This window comes from Pistacia vera, unplaced genomic scaffold, assembly GCF_008641045.1.
Source record: "Pistacia vera cultivar Batoury unplaced genomic scaffold, PisVer_v2 Contig549, whole genome shotgun sequence".
Classification (NCBI taxonomy): domain Eukaryota; kingdom Viridiplantae; phylum Streptophyta; class Magnoliopsida; order Sapindales; family Anacardiaceae; genus Pistacia; species Pistacia vera.
The window spans coordinates 412,154-430,435 of record NW_022196389.1 but is presented as its reverse complement, the minus strand read 5'-3'; the positions used below and the strand labels follow the sequence as shown (position 1 = coordinate 430,435).

General features: G+C 35.5%; 1 protein-coding gene across 1 annotated transcript; it reads right to left on the bottom strand.

Moving 5' to 3' along the window:
• Positions 1-9,840: 9,840 nt before the first annotated feature.
• LOC116107850 (secreted RxLR effector protein 161-like) lies at positions 9,841-10,533 on the bottom strand. Its single transcript, XM_031394131.1, has one exon. It carries the CDS (start codon positions 10,531-10,533, stop codon positions 9,841-9,843), a length of 693 nt encoding a protein of 230 aa, XP_031249991.1.
• Positions 10,534-18,282: the final 7,749 nt, after the last annotated feature.

Genomic DNA, 18,282 nt, shown 5'->3' with positions numbered 1-18,282 from the left:
TCAATACCTACTAAATATTTTATTTTGAAATTACTAAAAAACCCACCAAAATAACCAAAAAAAAAAAAAAAAAATCTATTACAAATATTAAAAAGCTCAATGGTAAAAAATCCCACAATAAGGGGTACTTAATAGCTTTAAAAAATTATTAGGGCGTTTGACATTTAACAAGTTCTTAGAGGTGGGTAAAATTAACCCAAATAAAAACATAATGCTATTGTAATTTATCTTTTTTAATTACAATATTATCATTTATTCAGTGTATTTAAAAAATAAATAAATTATTATGCATATGTTGCATCTGCAACCAAGCAATAAGGCATGTGACATAGATCACTCCTTTTTTTATTAAGAATACTCATATATTTTTAAAGATATCATCTGTCATTTCTAAATCTCTTCCTTCTAAGGTCTTATAATAAAATACTATAATCACTCCTCAAACATAACATAATTTGTATAAATGCATAAATTTGCGGAAAATATTATAAAAACTCTTTCTCATATTAAACATCAATAACAATAACATGATACCAACTCAAGCTCACAATAAAAACTCCCAAACATAGGAGCCAAACCTTAATTCTGTTTAAACTACAAACCTTAATACTAAATTTTATCATAAACTATAACAAGTTCTATTTTCACAAGTCTAAATAAACTAGACTTTTAATAAACTTAAATAAGCTTAGTTTAATCTCTGACAATTTCAAAGCTAAGGAAAATCAATGAAGATTCGAATTTTTAGTAAGGAATGTTGATTAAAAGAAAATAGCAACTAAATAACACTGTTAAAATTAAATATAAATAATTTAATGTAATAAAATTAAAGAATTTGAAGTAAATAATTTAGTAAAATTGGAGAGAGAATAGGTTTATTAAACTAGAAAACTAGATTTCTACAATCAATATATATATATTAATGGTCTAAGACCTAAGACACATTAGTATTTCTTTTTTAATCATCGGGGTATATCAGTTGAGTAAGAGTCTCAATGACCACTCTTATTAATGGTTTGAGGGACTGGAAGACACGTTAGTATCTTGGTTTTGGTATGTTTTTGTCTTTCCTTTGCAATTCTCTTCCATCTAGTCGTGTACACTGCCTAAAAATTCAACAAAGACAAATAATTAAAAGCTATACAAGATTAACAGTTCTTGAACTAAGCTTGAGAGAAGAAAAGAAAAAGTAAAGTGAAAAGGAAAGTCAAAGAAGCTCACGTGAATTGTATTATTATTCAGCTTAAAAATAACTGTACAGTAGGTAGCACTTTTATAGTGCTCTGTTAACAAAAGCATTGAAGTGTAACTAAATCTAACTGTTGTAACAGATTGCTAACAACTTAGTAACTGAACAATCCTAACTATGACAGATTAATAACTAAACACATTTTCCTTTTTCATTAACATCCTCCCGTAAACTAAACTGGGAGTTCTCATTGCTTACTTAGTTAACTAACTTAACATCCTCCCGTAAACTAAACTGGGAGTTTTGCCCATTTATCACTTCCAGGTTGTTTTTCCGCACAACAACTACACTGATAGTATACACCTGCAATACACACCACATCATCAAGGCATTATCATCCAACTGTTCACTTATCAACTTCCAGATTGTTTTTCTACACACTTACTACAACTAGCAGTATACACCTGCAATACACACCAGATCATCAAAGCATTATCATTCAACTGCTCACTTATCAACTTCCAGATTGTTTTTCTGCACACTTACTACAACTAACAGTATACACCTGCTCAAAGCATTATCATTCAACACCTGCAAGCATTATTATTCAAGCAATTACACACCACACATATCAGTCATTTCTTCTCTGTAGAGGCACCAACTAGCAGAGCACCAACCAGCAGAGCACTTAATACAAGTAGAATCAAAATTGCACATCACACATATCAGTACATTTCTGCATTGGAGTAACAGTCACCAGCCGAGTACTAATGCAACATTCAAGCAGTATTATTCAACACCTGCAATATACACCATATCAAAGCAATTCTTTTACACACCACACATATCAGCCATTTCTTCTCTGTAATGGCAACCAACCAGCAGAGCACTTGATACATCCAATCACAAGAAAATTAGCAGAACAATTAACCAAAAGGAAAAACCAGTAGAGCACAGTCGAGCACCAGCAGAGCACAGATCAGTACAAACCATTTGGAACAATATCACATCTTCTCTAATCACTACAATTTTTCAACTTAGTAACTAAAGATCATCAGAATACTTTAGAACACTATCACTTCTTCTTTAACCACTACAGTTCCTTCTCCTCTAATAACTGTAGTTTCTTTTTCAGAGTTACTCGATTGAACATTAGCTTTCACATTAGCTTTCACAGGAGAAGCAGCTATTGTCAGTTTTTCTCTAACAATTTCAAATCGTGAGGCTGACAGTGATTTGGTGAAGATGTCTGCTTTTTGGTGCTCAATTGGAACATATTGGACTTTTAAGTTGTTAGCAATAACTTGTTCCCTGATGTAGTGAATATCCAGCTCAATATGCTTGGTCCTAGCATGAAATACTGGATTTGAGGCAAGAGATCTAGCACTCTAATTATCACACCACACAATCGGTATAGTAAGGAGACTTAAGTGCATTTCAGAAAATAGACTTTTGAACCATGCTATTTCTGTAGCTCCTTGAGCAAGAGCTTTGTATTCTGCTTCTGTGGAGGACAAAGCCACTACCTTCTGCTTTCTAGCACTCCATTGAAGGAGATTAGGCCCAAGAAATATGCAGCAACCACTGGTTGACCTGCGATCTTGAATATTTCCTACCCAATCTGCATTAGTGAAGCACTCTAGACTGAATCTGTGAATTCTATGAAACTGAATCCCAAAGCTGGTTGTGCCTTTAAGGTATCTTAACAATCTCTTGCAAGCTTGCCAATGTAATTGAGTAGGAGCCTTGAGAAATTGACTCAACTTGTTAATTGAATAGGCAATATCAGGTCTGGACAAAGTCAAATACTGCAGGGCCCCAATGTACTTCTATACAGGGATGGTTTATCAAATAGGTCACTGTCTTCAAGGGTTAGTTTGTTTCCTAACACCATAGGAGTAGAGCAAGGATTAGAGTCCATCATGCCAGTTTTTACCAACAAATCCTTGGCATATTTTTCTTGGCACATATGGATACTGGAGGCTGAGCTAAATACCTCAAAACCCAGAAAATATTTAAGGGATCCCAAGGTCTTCAAGGCAAATTCATCCTTTAGCTTGTGCACTATTTCTTGAACTAATTGGGAACTACTTCCAGTTAAGAGAATATCATCCACATAGACTAATACATAAACCACCAGAGTATTGAGTTTGTAAATAAACAGACTTGGATCAGCTACTAAACTAACAAATCCCCACTTCAAAAATGCAGTTTTGAGTTTTCCAAACCAGGCTTTCGGAGCCTGTTTTAGTCCGTATAGAGCCTTGACCAATTTGCACACATGGAGTGGTTTGGCAGGATCAATAAATCCAGTAGGTTGAGTCATATACACTGTTTCACTAAGTTCTCCATTCAAAAAGGCATCGTTGATATCAACTTGTTAGATGTCCCATCCATAGGTGACAGCTAGGCTAAGTACAACTCTAATTGTGGAGGATTTGATGACAGGACTAAAAGTCTCAAGATAATCAATTCCCGGAGTTTGTTGGAAGCCCTTAGCAACTAATCGGGCTTTATATCTTTGAATAGAACCATATGAGTTGTGTTTAATTCGAAAAACCCACTTGCAACCTACAACATTCATATGAGATTCTGCTGGAACAAGCTCCTAAGTGTTATTTGAGAGTAAGGCAGTAAATTCATTGTCCATGGTAGCTTTCTAAAAGGGATGAGAGAGTGCTTCAGCTACACTTACTGGTTCACTATTGTCCAGGTGAGAAGAGGTAGTGATAGAAAGGACTAACATAGAATTAAGAAGCTTGGCTTTGGACCTAGTAATCATGGGGTGAGTATTTAAAGGTTTTGACTCAATTGGTAGGTCAACTACAAGATGAATACCCTCAGGTGAATCTGAATGTGATGATAGCTTGAATGATGATGTATCAAAGGGAAGGGCTACTATAAGATAAATAGGTTTAGGGGATTTATCACAGGGAGAGGACTCATTGAGTTGATTACTATGGTTTGTGAGACTAAGAGAGGTGGACTGATTGGTTTGATTTGTAGAGCAACTGACAGTAGGAGAATTAGAAGGCTGATGCATAGTAGGACTATCTAAAACTGAAGTGGACTCACTAATGGGATTAGCACTAGGATTGACATAGGAGAATTCATGAACCTGGTCTGCTAAGGTAGGAAAGTGTAGCAGTGATGAGTTCTGCTGATCATTCATGGATGGACAGGAAAAATGATGGTCAGTTACAACAGGAGATAAGGAATTGATAGGAAGAGCAGATATTTGTGGAGTGGACTGATTAGGGACAGAATAGAGAGCTGAACCATAATCAGGGAAAGGGATATTAGGAGCTGTTTGAGACTGAAAAGGTGAGGAGGAAGCAAAGGGGAAGGTAGATTCATCAAACTTAACACTCTGACAAATGTAAATTCTGCCATTAGAAGTCATGCATTTGTATCCTTTGTGATGCATACTATATCCAACAAAAGTGCATTGACTAGTGTGAAAATCAAATTTATGAGAATTGTATGGCCTAAGTAAGGGTAAACTGCATAACCAAAAACTCTAATAGCTGTATAATCTGGAACTTTGTTAAACAGAACTTGAAAAGGAGAAAGATTAGACAGAACAGGTGTAGGTAAACTATTGGTTAGGTATATGGTAGTTTGAAAAGCAAACCACCAGAATTTTAAGGGCGTGCTTGCTTGAGCAAGCAAAGTCAAGCCTTGTTCGACTATTTGTCTATGTTTCCTCTCCACTCTCCCATTTTGTTGATGAGTATGGGGACATGGATGTCAAAAAATAATTCCATGATCACTAAAGTAAGCAACTAAGCTCCTATATTCCCCTCCCCAATCAGTTTGGACACACTTTAGACTAGTATTAAACTGTTTTTCAGCCAATTTGTGAAACTGTTTAAAAATAAGTTGAGTTTCAGACTTTGTTTTCAAAGGCAAAATCCAAGCAAAACGGCTATAGTCATCTAAAAACTGAACATAATACTTAAAACCTTCAGGTGAGGGAATAGGAGATAGTCCCCATAAATCTGAGTATACTAGTTCTAAAGGATGTGAAGCTTTAGAGGCAGACTTAGGGAATACATTCTGATGCAGTTTTCCATATTGACAAGCAGTACAAAATTCAAACGTATTAGTAACAGTATGATTTAATCTTAGAGACTATAGAATTTTTGCAAGGACAGAGGCATTAGGGTGACCTAGGCGTTTATGCCATAGCAAACCACTACTTTTTGCAACTGAAATAGATGAAATGATATGACTTTTATTGCTAATAGTATCATCAGTACGAGAGGATACACATGGAATGGCAGAATTATTTGGTCCATCAATTGAAATATTAGAAGGACAATTATTATTAGCATCATTATTACAATCAGCAAAATATGGAGAAAATAAAGACTTGGTGGTTTGTGGTGTAGAAAAGGTTGCGGAATTGAAGGCTGAGACTATGGTAAAAGGACCAGCAGCCTGATTTGAGGTTGAAGAAGATTGTGGAGCTGGAATTTGGAGTTGATAAAGACCATCCTTAAGCTTTCCTTGAAGAAGAACAGCCTTGGATTGTTTGTCCTTAATCACACAATGGTCAGCAAAGAACTCAACTACTACACTATTATCTCTAGTGAATTTGGAAATACTATGTAAATTTTTAGTGATATGAGGCAAACATAAGACATGTTTGAGATAAAGGGATCTAGAAGAACAAGGTAATGAAGTAAAACCAGTATGAGTAATTGGAAGTAACTCACCATTTCCAACGTGGAGCTGCTCATGGCCTTTGTAGGTGGAATTTACTGACAGTTGTGCTAGGTCTGATGTTACATGGTCAGTGGCTCCAGAATCCATATACCAAGATGCATCCTGGACAGTTGAAGGAGCAGCAATATAGTTGGTTGTGGGATGTGAGTAGTGCTGTGGATGCGTCTGAGATAAGAACACTTGATTGTGTCCAATAGGTGTGGGTGAATGAGATCCTGTAAGTATTTGTGATTGTGCCAGAGCTGTATTGGGCCCATTTGGGAAGCAGGTTGAAGTGACATTTTGTGAGCCTAAGTTAGGATAAGGTAATGAAGTGGAGTTATATGAGTTATAGGAGTTGTAGGGAGGTTGAGGTGGAGGTTGTGATAAGGTGAAGGGAAGGTATGATGAACCTTGAAAGTTTTCTGAAGTTCTCGGGAAATTGATGCTGCCAAACTGACCTCTTCCTACTGAGTTACCTCTTCCCAAAAAGTTTGTATCAAAACGATGATAACAATTGAGGGCAAGATGTCCACTTTTGCCACAAACTTGGCAAATGATTCTACCTCTTCCAACTCCCCTGCCTCGTCCTCTGCCACCAGCAAATTGAGGAGAGTAGGGATGGTTTTGTGATGTAAATTGATTAGCTCCGAAGCCAGGTTGGTGAGGTGTGAAGTTATGAGGGGTGAAATTAAGAGACTGAGATTGTGGTGGTTGAAATTGATTCTGCCCAGTATTGAGCAAAGACAGCTCATTCTGAATTTTTTTCTGGACTCATTAGTGGTGACACTGGCTAGATGTACAAATCCACCATGAAATTCAGTACCTATAACTATGTTTAACGCTAAGTTGGCTTTTTCTAACCTCAGTTCAAATTTCTGCCGAATAATTTGTGCTTCTTGGACAGAAAGGGGATCTAACTTATACTCCAACCTTGTAGTAATATTGACTACATTAGCATCATATTCAGAGTTTAAACCGTCAAGAATGTAATTTAGCAACTCCTCATCCTTAACTACAATTCCACTAGCAGATAAGGTTTAAGCAAATCCCTTCATTTTGACAAAGTACTCGTGAACACTAAGGTTCTCTTTCTTGGTATTTTGCAATAAGTTTCTAATGTGTAGGGTTTTGGTTCTTGATTCAGTAAGAAACTCTTTCTCTAAAGCTATCCACATATCAGCAGAAAATTGACACTTTGATACAACATTAAACATGGACTCTGAGATAGATCTAAGAAGCCAACTTACAAGTAACTTGTCAACTTTCTTCCAGTGATTATGAGCTGGATTAGGTTTCTTTTCAGTTGCTCCATCAGAACTTTCGGGTTGAACTTTGATGAATGGAGCTGGACAAGAAACTAATCCGGTGAGGTGCTCCTCTAAATCGTGTGAACCAATAGCGAACAAGATCTGCGATTTCCAGAATCTGTAGTTGTTTCTGGTTAATTTTGGGGAGATTGCTGGAAGAGTAGAGGAAGACATAGGGGCTGTATTTGTGAAATTGTTAGAATCGGCGGTCAATTTTTGGCCAGAGTTGTTCGGATTGGGAGTGACCTATGACAGATCTACCATTTTCGATGTTAGTCTAATGGCTTTGATACCATAACAGTTCTTGAACTAAGCTTGAGAGAAGAAAAGAAAAAGTAAAGTGAAAAGGAAAGTCAAAGAAGCTCACGTGAATTGTATTATTATTTAGCTTAAAAATAACTATACAGTAGGTAGCACTTTTATAGTGCTCTGTTAACAAAAGCATTGAAGTGTAACTAAATCTAACTATTGTAACAGATTGCTAACAATTTAGTAACTGAGCAATCCTAACTGTAGTAGATTAATAACTAAACACATTTTCCTTTTTCATTAACAAAGATCAATAAAATTCAACATATAATCTAAAAGTAAGTACTTACCCAATGAGATTCATAGGTTCCCCTTGCCATGTGAAGATGTGCAATGGTCCTTTCATCACATATTCTAAGATTAACGAAGCATTAAATTATGACGTACATATTATCTACATATACTGTGATAATGTTGTGATGCCATAAGAAAACTACATTATTTGATACATTTCTCTAACTATAATTTCAAATTATTTTTCGCCTAAATTGGTTATTTAAACTCTCTAACTATATAAACACTTATGCAAACCAAGACACTTTTATTGTTTTATCATTCATCTATATTAATTGAAAATATATATATATATTTATAAATTTATTCATTTATTTTGTGTTACTTCAGATTGTATTAAATAATTTATATATTTAATATTATTCTTTTCAATACTATCAATCACTTCCAAAATATGACTTAACTTTCTAAAAATTATGATTGTCAATAAAATTAATCAATTATGGTGCATGAAATGCTCTCCTTTAAATATTTTTCAAAAGTCTATTTTATTTAAATATTCTTGTGTTTGAATATAAGTTATTAACTGTGTTTATTATATTTATTAAGTAAAAGTATAATAAAAATATTTATTTATCTTTAGTATTATAGCTTAATGTTGAAAAACTAGCTTAGGGTTTGCAAACAAAACAGAAAAACAGAGAGAAATGTGTTTGATTTTCTTTACTTAATGATTCAATTTGTTAAAACTACAGTAAAGAACAACTTTACTCTTTTATACAAAGACAAGGACGAAGAGTAAAGTAGTAAAATAAAGTGCATTGTACAACTGACTTTACTGAAATAAAAAAAGACAACGTCTTGCAGAATTAAATTTTCCTCCTGCTACTTGAATTTTTTGCATTTTCATCCTTTGACCAACAACCCCTCTCAAACTGGACATTCTCCTTCTGCTGCTTCAGTAGTCTTTCTTCCACCAGCATTTCAAATTCATTGGCTCTTTGACCAACATCCCTTCTGAAACTAAAGTCTCTTTCTAATACCTCTATGCTCATATAACCCCTTTAGGTAACACACACTCAACTTCTTCAATTAGCCATAAAAAAAAAAAAAAAAAAAAAAACTTTACTTAGCCACTTAGGATAAGCAGCTCAATTTCAGTTCTACATATTCATTTTCAGTTTTCAACGAACCAAATTTAAGATAATCAGCTTTTTAGTAGCATCAAAAACAACAAGAAGAACATAAACTAGCTCAAATCAACTCTGCAATTTCAGTTTCAACAGTTTCAACTTCATTTGAGCAACTCTGCATTAGCACATTTTTAGTAGAAATCAGCACATTTTCAATCCTACTTTTTTGCAGTTCCAACTAACCAAGCTTCAAAAAACACCAAATCATAACAACCAATTCAAAAACAACTCTGCAATTTTAGTTTCAACAGTTTCAATCTTCAGCTGATCAACTCTGAATCAGCACATTTTCAGTAGAACTCATCACATTTTTAGTTCTACTTTTGCAGTTTCAACTAACCAAACTTCAAATAATCAAACACCAAGAACATAACAACCAGTTCAAAACAACATCTCAACGTAACAACTCGTATCTTATCATACAGTTACAAACTGCATTGCTCAGCACAACCAACTAAAGTTCAATCACAAACCTCTAGTTTAACAACTCTGCACTGTAAATTCATGAGCACAATTCTACAACTTCTTCAACCCTTCACAGTTTTGTAAACTGTCTCAAAATCATAGATCAATACTGCAACACATACTTTGCCAGTACTACAAAACACCCATCTGTCACAACTACCACAACCCTACAATCTACCACAACTTCTTCAACACTTCATCAGTAAAAGAAAAAAAAAAACAATACACACATCTGTCATCTTCTGTACTACAAAAATAGTAGCATAGAAATCAATAAATAGCAGTTAAGAATCAGTACAGACTGCATATTTCAACCATTTTTCAACAGTAGATTTCAACCATTTTCCAGGTGCATTCTGATCTTCTTCTGCATTACAAAAATAGGTAAGAATCAATACGTATTACAAGGAACTGCAACGACATTTAGTTTCTACCTTAGCTCAGTAAATTGAACAACAGATAATGCCTTTGTCAACACATCTGCAATCTGCAATTTTGATGGTGCATATTGAACTGTCAGATTCTTGGCAAGAACTTGCTCCCTAATGTAGTGAGCATCTATTTCTATATGCTTTGTTCTTGCATGAAAGACTGGATTTGAAGCCAAGGCTCCAGCACTTGTATTGTCACACCAAATTACAGGTTTTGAGGGAAAGTGAAGGCTGAGTTCAGTGAACATACTTTGAAGCCATGCAACCTCTGTAGCAGTTTGTGCTAACGCCCTGTATTCAGCTTCAGTGGATGATAACGCAACAACTTTTTGTTTCCTAGAGCTCCACTGAATTAGATTAGGTCCAAGATAGCCACAATATCCACTAGTAGATCTTCTATCTTCAACATTACTACCCCAATCCGCATCAGCATAGCACTCAATGTTTAGGGAACTTGCTAGTTTAAACTGTAGCCCATAGTGTGTCCCTTTAACATATCGCAGAACTCGCTTGCATGCTTGCCATTGTAACTCAGTTGGGGCTTGTAAAAACTGACTACAACGATTAACTGTGAAGCTAATATCTGGTCTAGTCAGTGTTAGGTACTGCAAGGCTCCTATTGTGCTGTGATATAATGTAGGGCTCTCAAATAGATTACTGTCATCAGTACTCAGTCTAGTGCCAACATCCATTGGTGTAGAGCACGGGTGGGCATCCATCATTCTGGTTTTGACAAGCAAATCTGAGGCATATTTGGACTACCTGAGATGTATACTAGCTGCTGTCCTAACTGCTTCTAGGCCTAAAAAATATTTGAGTGATCCAAGAGTTTTCAAGCAAATTGCTCATTTAAATCTTCCAACAACTAAGTTATATAGGCTGCATCAGAACCAGTGATTAAAATATCATCTACATAAACAAGAACATAGATTAGTCTTGATGATTTTTTAAGAACAAAGAAACTCGAATCTGAAACTGAGTTTTGAAAGCCTTTGGCTAGGAGAGCAGCCTTGAGTTTATCAAACCATGCCCTAGAGGCCTATTTAAGGCCATATAAAGCCTTGTTTAATTTGCACACATATGAAGGATGAGCAGCTGATTCGAATCCACTTGGTTGCTGCATAAACACTAGCTCACTTAGAGTACCATTAAGAAACGCATTGTTGACATCAATTTGTTGAACATCCCATGCATTGGTTACTGCTAGAGTGAGAACTATTCTGATGGTGGATGGTTTTACAACTGGACTAAATGTCTTAAAATAGTCCAAACTAGGAGTTTGTTGAAACCCCTTAGCTACTGGTCTGGCTTTGTACTTCTGCAAAGTACCATCAGCATTCAATTTTGTTCTGAAAACCCATTTATTACCCACAATATTCATGTCTGCAGTAGGAGAAACAAGGGTCTAGGTGTTGTTCCTAATTAGAGCATCAAATTCTGCCTGCATAGCCTCTTTCCAAACTGCAGTTTTTAATGCTTCAGCAACTGACACAGGTTTTGATTCTATAATGGGCTGACTAGCTGTAAGATAAACAACATGATCCAAAGACTCACAGGTTGAATTAACATGACCAGCTGCAGCTTTGGCCCTTGTAATCATAGGGTGAGAATTAATTTTGATAGGAAGTTGATCATTAGTGAACTGTGAAGTAGTAAGGTCAACCTCAAGTTGACAATTTGGTAAAGTACATAATGATGGACTGGTAGGTAATGGAGATGGAGAAGAACAAGATAGAATAGACTGAGATTGAGTAGTCTACAAATTTGTATCAGAACTGCCAGAGTGTGCTTTTAGAGGTGGACTGGAATTAGAAATCTTGCAACTAGATGCAGGATCACAAGCTGGTATTGGAGTATCTAGGTCAACTTCAATATGACATGTTGGAAAATTGTAGGAGGAAGAAATAACAGGTAGTTGAGACACTGGATTAAGACTGTTTGAGTTAGATGGGACAGATTCTGATTGAATGGTATGTAATGGAAAACCAGATTTTTTTGCAGTGACCTCAGGTAGAATTAAAGAAGGACTATAGCTAGAACTATCAGCAACTTTAGAGATACTAGGTAAGGATGAATCAGACAAGTGTGAAGAGGATGTACCTACTGCTAAAGAGTAAGTACCAACTGCTGGATTGTTAGGAACAGTCTAAGAGCCAGTTACCACTTGGGGATCAGAGGCTACTGAAGATGGACTATGCTGGAAAATTGTATATGGCAGTAGATGTATATTACTGGAACAAGTATTAGGGGAATTGGCTGAAGGATCAGTATTAGGTTGAACAGGAATTAAACTCTTGAGAATAAGGAAATTCATTTTCATTAATCTTAACACTAGGAGTAATAAAGATCTTCCCATCAGCCCTTAGACATTTATAACCTTTGTAAAGTAAACTATACCTGACAAATACACATTTTGAGGAATGAAAATCAAACTTGTGACTATGAAAATTCCAAAGAAAAGGGAAATAAGCACAGCCAAAAACTTTAAGATTATCATACATAGGATATTTATTAAAAAGCAAATAATAGGGAGTGTTATTATTTAAGACAGTAGTGGGCAGTCGGTTGATAAGAAAAGATGCTGTTTCAAAGGCCAGCCACCAATATTTTAGGGGCATAGATGCATGAGCTAATAAGGTAAGTCCTGTTTCAATAATGTGTCTATGTTTCCTCTCACTACGACCATTTTGTTGGTGGACATAGGCACATGAGTACCTAGGTTGAATACCATTTTCAATCAGATAAGGAAGTAAGGCTTTGTACTCACCTCCTTGATCTGACTGAAGACACTTTAGCTTAGTTCCAAACTGCCTCTCAGCAAGGTGATGAAACTTGATAAAGGTAGATTCAACTTCAGCTTTAGTCCTAAGAGGAAACAGCCAGGTGAACCGACTAAAATCGTCTAGAAACTGCACATAATACTTAAATCCTTCTACTGAAGTGACTGGGGCAGGACCCCACACATCACTGTGAACAAGAGCTAAGGGTTCTATGGCATGAGATTGGGACAAGGGAAAACTGTTTTGATGTAACTTTCCTAGCTGACACGCATCACAGAAACTAGACACTTTGGTAAGCAGATTCTGATTTTCAGTAAGAGAAACAGATTTGGGAAGTGTAGACAAGACTTTATGTAATGTAGTAGAGTTTTGATGACCCAATCTTTTATGCCAAATCATGTGTTGGTATGAGTGTTTGTCAGCAGTCAAGCAATTTGGTGTGGAACCAACAATTGAAAAAACAACAGCAGACAATTATTCATTAACAGGACATTTAACCTTGTTTTTAACCATTGAGGTAGCAGACTTAAATAATAATTCATCATCATGTATTTCATTATTATGAACAGTAGAACAAGCATTAACAGGGTAATTAACATAGTTGTCAACCATTGATGCAGGAGACTTAAATGAGAACTCATCAGCATGTATTTCATTAGTATTAATAGTAGAACAAGCATGAGATTCAACAAGAATACATTTTGACTCATTTCTGGAACAAGAAACACTACACTGTGTTGTAAAAATAGCATCTTTATTATAGCTAACATTCGAAACTACATTAGAATTTTTATTGACATTTTCAACTAACTCTAGATGTTGGTTGGACAATTGAGGAGTGGTCACAAGTTTATTGAAAGGCTGAGAGGAGTCTTTGATGGAAGGGCTCATAAAATGTGCAATGGCTGCTAAGTTTTGGGATAGATAGACTGTATTTGCTGTATTCATACCAGATTGATGATAAGAGACACATGGTTTTGACAGATCAGTGGTGTTTGATGGAATTTCCAACTGATAAAGTCCTTCTTTAAGACCCCCTTGTAGTAACATGGCCTTGGTTGACTTGTCTTTAACAACACAAGAGTTAGCATCAAACTCAACAACAACATTATTATCCTTAGTAAACCTAAAAATACTCAGTAGATTTTTTGTGATTTTAGGAACAAAAGTATGTTTTTAAGATAAAGACACTTAGAATGAAGACTACTAGGAATAAAAGAATGACCAGTATGGGAAATGTGAAGGTACTCACCATTGCCAACCTGAAGTTTATCCTCACCTTCATAGTTCTTGCTAATGGTCAGCTGAGATAGGTTGGAAGTGACATGATCAGTTACCTCGGAGTCCATATACCATGCTGGATCAACTGGAGTAGTGACATAAGCCTATGGATTGTTGTATAGTGTTGTACAACTATGGTCTGAAAAAGCATTACTTCCAGTATACACCATTGAGTTACTACTAGTATGAACCAGATTTGCTTGACTATTGGCTCCCATCTGGTGACTAGGAACTCCAAAACTTGCTGGAGTACTAAAATTACTCTTAGGAGTTCCAGTGTACTGTGACTGTTGTGGGATAAAATGTTGTTGCTGTGACTGATTGAACTGTGACTGCTGTGGTTGAAAAATACTATCAGGATGTTGCTAGGAAGTACCAATAGGAGGGTACTGTACTGGTTCAGTAGGATAAGTGTTGAAATGTTGTTGTGGTACTGGATTAGTATATGTGTGACTGGGAAAGCTTCCATTGCCAGCTTGAAAAGTGCCATTATAAGTTGAGTTATATCTATGATAACACTGTATGGCTGAGTGTCCAGCTTTATTGCACACTTGACAAATAATTCTCCCTCTGCATATACCTCGACCTCAGCCTCTTCCATATGTGTTAAAACTAGAGGATCTAGGGTTAAAGGGCATAGTGTTGTAAGGTAAATGAGAGTTAGCAACAGAACCAGGAGAAATACTGGTCATTCTTTTATTCCTAGTAGTCTTCATTCTAAGTGTCTTTATCTTAAAAACATACTTTGTGTTCCTAAAATCACAAAAAATCTACTGAGTATTTCTAGGTTTACTAGGGATAATAATGTTGTTGTTGAGTTTGATTGAACTGTGACTACTGTGGTTGAAAAATACTATCAGGATGTTGCTAGGAGGTACCAATAGGAGGGTACTGTACTGGTTCAGTAGGATAAGTGTTGAAATGTTGTTGTGGTATTAGATTAGTAAATGTGTGACTGGGAAAGCTTCCATTGCCAGCTTGAAAAGTGCAATTATAAGTTGAGTTATATCTATGATAACACTGTATGGCTGAGTGTCCAGCTTTATTGCACACTTGACAAATAATTCTCCCTCTGCCTATACCTCTACCTTTGCCTCTTCCATATGTGTTAAAACTAGAGGATCTAGGGTTAAAGGGCATAGTGTTGTAAGGTAAATGAGAGTTAGCACTAGGACCAGGAGAATAAGGTTGAGTTGTGGTGTTGTAGGCAGAGAATGAAGTCTGAACAGATGGAACAGGGGGCTGAACAGGTGAGTTTACATAGGAGGGTAAGGTGACATAGTTTTGTGAGGTGTGTGGGTTCCCAAGAGACATTAGAGAGGGTATGGTACTACTTAGATTGTCTACAGTTTTAACAGGAAGATTGACTGGTAAACTAGTACTAGACACATTATAACATCCATGATTCATTATGGAGGCTATATTTGCTAAAGTGTTGTATAAATCTGTGGAATTAAACTTCTCAAGACAGATTTCATATTTCTGCAACAAAAATTGTGCCTCTTGAAGAGTTATAGTATCCACTTTCGATTCCAGTCTAGAGGTGAGTGTCAATTCCAGTCTAGAGGTGAGTGTCATTACTGCTGGATCATATTCAGGCCCTAGACCATCTAACACATACTGTAATAAGTCTCCATCAGAGATAATCAATCCACTTGCAACTAAACTTTCTGCAATTTCTTTCATTTTCTTCACATAGTCACTAATACTCAATCCTCCTTTATGAGTTGTTTGAAGCAAAATTTTCAAATGTAAAGCTCTAGCTTTTGAGTCTGTAACAAACTCACTTTCTAAGGCTAACCAAATTTCATTGGAAAACCTACACTTAGACACAACACAGAACATGCTTTCACTAATTGAAGCTAGTAACCAACTCACTAAGCATTTATCAGTCTTTTTCCACAGAATATAAGCTGGATTTAAGGTTTCTCCAACAGTATTACTACTTAGTTCAACTTCAGAATCATTAATAAGAATAGGTGAAGGACAAGGCACTCTACCTAATAGGTGATCTTTTAGCTCATGTGAGCCAACAGCAAAGAGAATTTGAGAGCTCCAAAACCGATAATTGTTCCTCGTTAGCTTGGGATTGATTACTTGCAAGCTCGAGGCAAGAACTGAGGTAGCCCGATTCTGCATTTTAGACATCATCTTCCTGGTGCTGTTAAGCGATTGAGAGATAGCAGGATCTGAGGCCATTGACATTAGTCAGAGCTCTGATACCATGTAATTGCAAACAAAACAGAAAAACAGAGAGAAATGTGTTTGATTTTCTTTTACTTGATGATTCAATTCGTCAAGCTGCAGTAAAGAACAACTTTACTCTTTTATACAAAGACAAGGATGAAGAGTAAAGTAGTAAAGTAAAGTGCATTGTACAACTGACTTTACTGAAATAAAAAACGACACCGTCTTGCAGAATTACATTTTCCTCCTGCTACTTTAATTTTTTGCATTTTCGTCCTTTGACCAACAAATGTCATGGACACTCAGAAGTTGTGAAAAGATTATAAAAATGTCTAAATACATCATTAAAATGATCGAAATCACCCTAAAATTAGCAAAAATAGAAAACTTATTAGGGAATTTATGATACTTTCTAACCATTATAGGTGTCGATCTTATTAATCAATTTTCTGGGTTATGAAATTGCAATTCGTTTAATATTTTCACTGTTTTTCTATCATAAACCATATATATTAAAAAAAAAAAAAGCAAATTGAAGTTTTGTGCTATATATATATAAGAAGGTGATTGTATGTGTACAAAAAACTCTGTACACTAATTCATCGATGTTGATCGAAATAAAAATAAAAAGGATAATTTCATCAGCCTCTTGGGATATTGTCAAAGCTTAGGTGTCCAATAATTTAAAAAAAACCATTAAATATTTCTAAAAATTACAGACAAGTTCATTTTTTGTATAAAAAATCCAGGATATAAGATATTTAATAGTTTTTGAAAACCATTAAATGTATGAAATTTAATGATTCTTAGAGGCTGTTGGAATTAACCCAAATAAAAATATAATTATGTTGTAATTTATTTACTTTAATTATAATATTAACATTTATTTGAGTATATTTTCAAAGGAAAAATTATCATGCATTTGTTGCTATGCAACCAAGTAATAAGGCATGTGACATTGAACTCTCTTTATATATTATTTTTATTAAAAATATTTAAGTATTTTTAAATATCCTATTTATTTCTTATATGAGCCAAAATTAGTACTGGACTCTATCAGACCCAATATCAAAAGGACCATTTAAGTGTCTAGCATACAAGCCAATGCTACAACCCAACTCTAGTTGGGCCCACATCAAAACCCATCATGTGGAAGAACCATTCAATGAGATAGCCCATTATGTAAGAAGAACCATTCTATGAGCTGTTCCACACCAGGAGTTAGCTCGCTTCACAAGTTGGGCTATTTTATGAGTTGAATCATTTTATGATTAAGGCTAGCTTACGAATTGGGCCAATCTACATTTTGGGCCGCTCCATGAGTTGGGCCACTTTATAGGTTAGGTTGACCTAGACTCTAGCCCACCAGTCTATACTCATTCAACAATAGGATTTAAGTCCTATACGAATCTTAGTTCATCAAAGACTCATAGTCTTATATGAACTAGTACTCTTAGTCTTTCTTAGACTAGTACTATGAGTTTCCTATTAACTCAAACTCCTGATACTATGTGAACTCCGAATTCTACAAGGACTCAAACTATCTTAGCCCATTATATAAACAGAGGTTCACCCTCTCATTATGAATTAAATCACAACCACTCTCTAGTTTACTAAGTTCTTGAATGGGCAAAACAGAGAACTAGTTTTTTAATTGGTGAAGGTGTGTTCTCAATGCAACTCTCAACTTATTGCCAACTGGAAGAACGACTCTTTAGATAAATAAAAAATGAAAGAGAAATTAGGAGAGTTTGGGAAAAGAAGAGAGAGACTCGGGAAATGAAAAGTTTGACTGTTTGAGAGGTTTCTTCCTTGTCTCTCAACACTTCACTATGAATAATAAAATGGAAAATGGTCATCCAAGAGTCAAGAGGCAATAAAATGGAAAGGGTAGACAGGCACAAGGACACTATAATTCATTTTGTTTAGAAAACAGGGACAATATTTTTTACCCTTAGGAACAGTATTTGTTGCTTTGTTATATATATAATTTTGTCCTTAATTAGTTACCTAGAAAAGACCAGGTGTGCTGTTAGGCTCTCCAGTTTTAGTTTATGTCTGTCAAACTCTGAATATTAAATGCGTCCTGAATAACTAACTTTGTGACTCAAATGTCTGTATGTTTGGACCTAGTATTGCATTTATGATTTTTTTTTTTGTTTTTGTTTTTGTTTTTGTTTTTGTTTTTGTTGG

Bases quoted from the DNA above. Each gene is read 5' to 3' on its own strand.
- LOC116107850 (XM_031394131.1), bottom strand. From the start codon at position 10,533: ATGGATGTTGGCACTAGACTGAGTACTGATGACAGTAATCTATTTGAG.